This window comes from Glycine soja, chromosome 6 (assembly GCF_004193775.1).
Source record: "Glycine soja cultivar W05 chromosome 6, ASM419377v2, whole genome shotgun sequence".
Classification (NCBI taxonomy): Eukaryota; Viridiplantae; Streptophyta; class Magnoliopsida; order Fabales; family Fabaceae; genus Glycine; species Glycine soja.
In genome coordinates, this window is record NC_041007.1 from 9657160 (window position 1) to 9665600 (window position 8441).

Genomic DNA, 8441 nt, shown 5'->3' on the forward strand with positions numbered 1-8441 from the left:
TTTTCAGAAGTATAAGAGAAAAAAATTGTTTGAAGTAGGTCTAAAGAGTTTTGACTATCAACAGGGTAACACCCTAGGTATGTCTTTTAAATAATTATCATCAAGTTGATGATTTTCGATGATATGGCAATCTAGATTTTAGGGTTTTTTGACAGTAAAAAAACGTCATTATATTCTAAATTCTTGGATTCTAATATATATTTTCAAGCAAAAGCCATTGGTGTTTGAAACATAGGCAATGTACGTATGCACTTAACTCTAAATTTTTTCTTTTATGTAAAAGTTGAGAGTGGTCAGTATTACTAAGGGCATAAAGATTCTGATATTATATCAAAATTAATCAGCTAAAGTTTTATGATTTTAGGTTAATGCTAATGATTTTACATCTAACAAATTGGAAGAGAATATATTTAATATTTCATGTTGGTTATTTCTATAGCTTACCTCCATAGTTGATACGTGCACTTTTGTCATTAAACTATAGCAGTAAAGACAACTTGGTAAAGTTGAATAATGTGCCATAATCAAGCTGCTTTTTGACATGGTTTAGAAATTTTTCGCTGTCATTCCCTGCATTAAACCTGACCACAACGTGACATTCCCGTTGTTTGAAACAGATTTCTTTCACTCGGTTTGATAGCGAGAAAAGAAATCGAAAGAATGAGTGTAGGAAATAAAGTGGAACTTTTTGTTGTTTGGTTTGAGAGAAATGACGGAGAAATCGAAAGGAAATAATAGAGGTTGTTTTGGTTTGGATAGGAGAAGAGAAAATTTAGATTAGAAATAAAGCTGTTATTTTATTCTTATATACAACTTCTTATCCAACAATGTTATACAATTGATCATGAAATAAAAACAATCAGGTAACAAAATGATCCTTATATATGAAATGAATGTTCCATGGTATAATGAATCAATTTTTTTTATAAAAAAAGAAAAGGAAATGGAACAACCCCAGTTCTGTCTTGATCCTCAATTGAGTAAGGTAGTAGCAGGGTTACAGCTACAGGAAAAAAAGAACTGGACCCATGTCATTAATGCAAAGTTCGTACCAAAGAGTAGAACAAAAGAGAGGTAGTAATGAAATTGAAATGAAATGGTGGTAGTGCTAGGTTGGAATTATTCATTCAACATGTCAAATATCTATGTCGAACAATGTGCCCCAGTTTTCTCTATAGTCTTATTATGTCCCCTTATCGGTATGTTTCAAACAACAAATTTGGCATTTTATAAAAAAAAAAAAATCGTTTACAAGGAACCAATAATCAATTCCCAATATGACAATTGATTATCACTATGAAAATCAAATACCAGATCCTATTATCAACATAATCAGCTCAAATCCATTATCAACACACAAAATTGATTACCGACTCGACAATAATCAATCAATTACTAGTCGCACACAACATCAAAATCGATTATCATCTCAAAAAGGCAAAAACAATCGATAATGAAAAGGAGAAATGAGAGCAGATCGAAGCTTAAAATGGAGTGGAGCTAATAAGAGAATCATTTTGGCGTCACTTTCAAGCAAATCCGAGAAACACACCGCAACGGTGTGAGGGTTCTTCAACTAGCAAGAGTGGGAAAGAAAGGGTTATTTTAGGTAGCGTGAAATTTTTTTACCGTTGGGGGTCCATCTATTTTTCATTTCTTCAACGCTTCTTCGATTTTCCAGAGTTTTTTTTTTTTTTTTTTTTCTGGGACTCACCTATTTTTAATTTCTTTTTTCATTATTTCATTTAAAGCAACCCTATTTTTTAACTTCCATTCTATTTCCACTTTCTATTCTTATTTTCTCTCCCATTTCACTCTTATCCATACTTATCATAATCTTATTATTCATGATTTGAATCTTACCATTCGGTATAATTCAGGTACCTATCGATTCCTATTATAAGATGTATCTTATAATATGGTACATGAATGAATCTATGTAATTTCATATCATTAATATGAATCACACAATTCAATGATTTGTTGTTTTTTTTTTTTTCACCAATTCTAACTAAAAATTGAAAAATCATATAAACTTAAATTGTTAAATGGAAAGAAATTGAAGGAATACCTCTGAACTTATTATGTTTGATTATTTTACTACTTAATTTATCACTCAATGATTGCGTGTATTTTTTTTTTATATTCAAGGAATAAAAAATAAGTATAAAAAAATAACTTACGTGTTATGCTGAACTAAATCTCTTTATTAATGTATATATTATGTTGAGTATTTAATTGCTTTGTTTTGATTCTTCTACGATAAAGCTTCGTAGAGTTAGATATAACTAATACTTTTGTTTTATAAGACTTTTGGTTAAGTTGTTTATTAATTCAAGTTTAATTGAACAATAAGATAGATTTGAAGTAATTTTTTATCGACATTAAATCTTTCGATCCAATGCAAATTATGATTCACGGAAATCATTTACATTAAAACAATACGATTAATATGAAGTAATTTTTTTTTCTCTTGAATGTTATGATCTAATGCAAATTATGATTCACAATTCGAAACTCGATTTGATAACCTTGCTCGTACCTGAGTGTTCAATGCTATTCACGAAAACACAAACTTTTGGTACAACATTTGTAGTAATGGGGTGAAGTGTATGAAAGGGTAATAAGTCCAACTTCCAAGGAAAACTAACAATGATGTTTTCTTTGCAGTTTCTCCAGGTAGATTATGATGTTCGTTTTCTCATCCTTCCATAAACAAAATGTGTGCATTTTTTTCTCTGTAAAATTGGATTGTAGTTGTGAGCACGTTAACGTACTGTAATAATATTGATCAGTTGTTTCTGTAAAATTGGAGTAATATAATAATATTTCAATTTTTCTTAAAAATAAATAGTATTTCAATGTTTTAAAAAAAATATTAGAAAGTTTTCAAATTTATGTTGTTCGGGATTAGTTTAATATGGTTAGGCTAAACCAATGTTCTGATACATTAGCCATGCTTGAAATGCTGACAATTCACTTACTGTTGGGAGACCTGGAGGCAATGGGCCAATGGCTTACAAGTAATCATATTTTTATGCTAGAGATAACTAACCTCAATGATTTGTAATTACAACTTGTAGATATAATTTTGATTGCAGAGAAATGCTAAAAATACACTGTCTGATATAATCTTTTGAATGCATTTCTTTTTATCGGTTAAAATTTGCCAAAATCACAATATTTTATGAATCTCACATTTTATAAATAAGGCATCACAAAATATAACAAACTAACATACCCCGATATTAGAAGACTCATTGATTTGCAAAAATATGAGGGCCATTGTACACAAATTCCCCTTAGTATAAGTTATTAAAATCACAATCAATCAGTTTTTGATTTATTATTACAACTTTGACCTTTTCTTTAAGATAAAATATCATTTTTAGAAGAGTGAAATTCATTTGACATCACTTTCTCTTATATGTGGAGGGATCAAGTTATTCTAAGAGTAACTCTAATCCATCCTTACTCTTCATTTTATTTTATATTCATTTAAGATATTTATCTATATTTTTCTTCTTTTCTTATTATATTACATTTATCACTTTCTCTCTCTTTTCTTGGAAAATACACCTCTTGAAATGGTTATTATTCATATTATTATAAATTCAAATAACTTCTAACTTCATAAACAGACCAACCTATCATTTATTCATGCCTGCCGATCAGATAATCAACGTTCTATCACAGAAAATAGCAATAATGAGATTTTTATTATAATCTGATTTTTTTTTTAATCTTTGATGATCATACAACAAAGCAAGAAGAAAATGTATAACACCAGAATGATCTGTTTAGGAGACACAAGCGTTTGAAATGAGTACTTTATTGTTGCCATTGCATTTACAGATACCAAAAAAAGTGTACACAAAACAAGCAGATATCCTCATAGGAAGGAATTGTTCCAATATCAGTACACAACATTGCACAGAAATTGCTAATTGATTGCAGAAACACAAATTTGCCCCTTCTTTTACCAATGAAGGAAGATAGCAACCGTAAGTTGTTTTAGTACCAACCAAGTCCAAAGATTTTTTGGAGACTGAGCACTAAGATGCATCCCTCATCACCATTTGGCAAGGGAGAAAGAAAAATGAATCTCCCTTTTCTCTCAAAAAAAAAAAACAAGATTGTTGAAACCAAAAGGGAAAATACAAAGAACAATATTTATTATAACTCCTTATCTACAAGACTACAACACACACAAAAAGCTCTTTCATATATTCACTCTTATGCAACTTCCTTTTGGCAACCAATATGTACCTCACTAGTCACTAGTACCTCTTCAGCAAACTTCTAATACGAACAAAGCACCAAGTTTTCAACAATGTCTTGTGTTTTTTCCAACCATCAAAATACCTACCAATCACCTTCCTATAACTAGGCCTCTGCTGAACAAAAACCCAATACTCAGCAATGTTGGGCCTGCCAGTTATGTACTCATTTTCCAAATCCAAGAGTACTAAACGAGCCAACACCGGAATGAGCATGACATCCGCCATGGTAAACTCTTCACCTGCTAAATAAGGTGTTTCACTCAGCTGCCTCTCTGCTTCATCAAGCAGCCTAATCAAATGCTCCTTGCTCCTTCTCAATACAGCTGCCTCTTTCAATTTCTCTTCAGTCTGATAGGCTTCTTTTAACTTCTTATGGTAAGCACCCGCTAATTCTGGGGACTCGGACATTCGAGCAATCACCACTCGCCTTAAGAACTTGGAAACGTATATCCTGTATTTCTCTGGTATATGGGAAAGGGAAAAATACTTAGGATCCCACTCTTGTATCTTCTGCATCCATTCAATCACTTCCCTGCTACTGCTACTGATATTCTCAGACCCTGAGGAGAACACAGCAATTCTTTCTATGTACCTGCAAATCCAATGGCACTATATTACTCATAACAAAAGCATGTAAAAGTAACTTCAAGTTTGACATTTAGGTTCAGTGATTATGCTTTATCAAGAAAGCATAAAAACCACTACTTTATGTCTTTATCCAATGTTTCATATACCTTAAAGACCATAAAATTTGTGTGCTTCAAGGGAATTGGTTTGGAGAGTAATAATACATAGAGAATAGATCCTCTCATGAATTTCCACATGACCGCTTCATGTGAAAATTGTCTATTTCTCTTATAGAAAAATTAAATAGGTGGGACCATATTAAAATTTCTGTACTTTAAGAAGATAGACACAATTTTCACATGATATGATCATGTGAAAATTCAACATGGATTCATTCCCTGATAAATATGTAGAGAGCAGCTTTGCCAGCAATCATTTGGGTGGGGGAGGGAGGTTAATTTCTAATGCCGCATAAATCTTCAAAGTGAAATTTCTTTTATACACATAAATTCGAGGCAATAATAACAGGATGGTGAATGAATAAATTGTGAAGAGAGCATACTGGATTATATCAATAGTCTTGTAAAGGATGTGAGACCCATTTTGGAAAACAGGGAGTCTTCCACCGGGATTCATGTTGAAGAATGAAGAATCCAAGTTCTTGCCAGTTATGGGATTGGCATGGTGAGATGTATAATCAATGCCTTTCTCTTCCAACGCAAGTCTCACCTTCTGGGAGTCCAAATCAAATGGATGATGGTACAATTGCATTTTCTTATCACCTCTTAGGAAGTACCAGGTTGTGCTACAAGTGAACTATCGTCTGTTCCAACACCAGAAATCATTCAGATCACTGATGTCTGCAAAAGAATGATATCCAAGTTGTCACTGAGCAACATCTTCAATTATTATTAAAATTCTTGTATAAAAAGCTTATAAATTACAGAAACCACATATATTATTATGTGAAAGACTAGCAATCAATATAAGAGACAGTATGAAATAGGGTCAAGAAAAGGATAAAGCATCTTTTACTAGCCACTCTAATTAAATACCAACTTGGCAGGGATGCAACAGTAGCCTCCAGAGAAGAACTAATACCACATGTCATAATTCATAATTGATGCATAATACAGAAAAGTCAGAGCCACAGATTGAGATATGTAGTGCTATCATTCCAAATACCAGAAAATTGACATACAACCTTGATTGGCAGTGTTACATCTGTTTTACAGCTATGATTTACTATTACCTTAAGTAAAATTTCAGTATATGTATGATCCTATGTAAAAGAGGAGCGTGTAACAAGACGTCTACATTCAGAAGTATATGAAAAATATGGGAAAATCGAACATGAAACCTTGACCCAACCCCAGAAAATATCGTTAACTCAGATTTGTTCAAAAGAAAGGTATCACCCCAATTCAAATAATTTCAATAATCGGACAATTAAACAAATATTAGATGGGGGGTTCAGAATATTCATAAAGAAAAAAAAATCAATTCAGTTGTATAAAACTCTACAAAATAGTTAGACAAACCCAGAAAAAGAAGTGAAAGCAGACACAACATAAGCATAAGGAGGCAATGAAATGAATGAAGGAGAGATACCCAGAAGCAAAAAAGAAGAGTCTGGAATGAAGAAGAAAAGAAGTCAGCGTGGGGGATCGTGTGGAGAGTGAAGTGGGCACAAACAAAAAACGAGTCCTTTTGGTTTTGCAGAAATCAATGACAGCTAAAAAAGTGGAAACCACAAACGGAATTGAGATCAGAATTTTACAACAAATAATAAAGTCACATTTTAAGGTTGATGTTGAAACACAAAGGCATGTATGCCTACTCGCTCAACTGAATGGACACATGTCACCTAATCACTTTTCACTTATATATATATATATATATATATATATATATATATATATATATATATATATATATATATATATATATGGACCATCTTACATCATCCTTTGACTCCCAAAGCCTTTCTTTTCTTAAGAATAACAAATATGAAGAAAAATAAATACTACCAGCTACTCTAAACTGTACTATTTATTTGATTTGGTAAAGAAATAGATTTTATCGCAGTTGATCTCAAAATATTATCTCATTATCAAATAAATATTCCTGACAGAGGTGGAAGGAGGGAGTAATCAGGGATAGCAATAGGGGACAGATTTTACTCTATCCCTTACTTATGGTCACTGGTACTGGTTGGAAAGAAAGAAAATAAAAGAAGAAAATGTTTAAAATTTGAATTAGAAAGAAAATGAAAGAAAAAAAAATTAAATTTGAATTAGAAATAAAAATGGAAGAATTTAAAAAAATATATATTTTAGAAGTTTTTTTTTCATTTTCTTTTAATTTATCTCGAATCAAACAAAAGAAAATATTTTATTATCCGTATATTTTTTCTCTTTATTTTTTTTTCTTTCATTTTCTCTCCTGTTAAACATACCATTAGTTAGCCCCCTTGCTGTGGTAAGCAAAATCCTCCAATTTAAGAAAACAGAATAATAGTTTCTGAATGAGTAATTTGTCTCGTTAGTCCTTTCATAAAATCTAAATCTTGTATATTAACATTAACGAAATATTCTTCCATTGCAAAAAAATAAAAACTTTATGGAATTTAACATTACGAAAACAAGCTTTTATAGTATAAAAATTTACATTACAAAAGTTAGTTTTGTGAAGAATATTTCTCCTACATGGGCTGAATCTCGCTCAATAAGAAAAGCCCAATCGTAAAACCCAAATGAACTTAGTAGCAGTCCAATAGAAACATGAATTTTCCTGCACTTCGCAGGTGGTTCTACATTCCCTTTGAAATAATCAATCTATAATGTAAAATTATATTTCCAACTACTCTTCCTTTTTGCCTTTTGGAATGACCAATCTAAAGTGTAAAAAAAACATTCGGGAGAGTGCAGGAAGCAATATCTTGTACTCTCCATTCTCGACCATCAAAATTAAAAAAAAAAAAACCATATATACTTATGGAAATTTAATGATCATTCACAAACACTATAAAATAACTTTACCATATCATTTAATTACATATCATTATTAATATGACTTTAAAATTATTATCATAAAAACCAAAAATCTATATAATCCTTTTTTCTCATACTTATGGTATCCAAAGTTCCAAATAAAAATTAAATGTGACCTCTAGGTAAGCAGAACAAGTGATATCAATTAGACATATTAATCTGATAAAAGAAATGACATATTAATTCACTATGCCCTCTCTCCGGCATCTTAGCTGCAATTAATCGCGCTGGATGCATACATGTCATTTGGTAGGCCCAATGGTGGCTCCAACCATTCATTTCAAAACTGGTGTTATTATGGACCAAAATGGGTGCTTCAACTCGAACATGTTTTCGAATTCAATTTTGGAGGAATCAAGAATCTGTCTGATGCTGCAAATGTGGTTCCAATTTTTGAACTTGATTATACTCAAAATACATTAATGCTAAGGACCTCACCAATTACCCCTCTCGAACGGCTTTGCTACTTGCTTGCTGGTCCTACAACTATAAGTCTATAACCACATTAGGAAGTAGGAGCTATAAATAATTTATAAAT

At 31.4% G+C, this 8441-nt stretch overlaps 1 protein-coding gene across 2 annotated transcripts; it reads right to left on the reverse strand.

The window, feature by feature from the left end:
* Positions 1-3806: 3806 nt before the first annotated feature.
* Positions 3807-6712, reverse strand: LOC114415456 (glutathione S-transferase TCHQD-like). Of its 2 annotated transcripts, none has more exons than XM_028380142.1 (3): positions 6462-6712; positions 5413-5710; positions 3807-4875 (listed from the first exon to the last, which is right to left on the reverse strand). In XM_028380142.1, the coding sequence occupies exons 2-3, from the start codon at positions 5619-5621 to the stop codon at positions 4281-4283; spliced, it is 804 nt and encodes a 267-aa protein (XP_028235943.1). In that variant the 5' UTR covers positions 5622-5710; positions 6462-6712; the 3' UTR covers positions 3807-4280. The 2 variants fall into 2 exon arrangements, with proteins under 2 accessions (XP_028235943.1, XP_028235945.1); XM_028380144.1 differs by lacking the exon at positions 6462-6712 and adding an exon at positions 6392-6409.
* Between the last annotated feature and the right edge of the window lie 1729 nt (positions 6713-8441).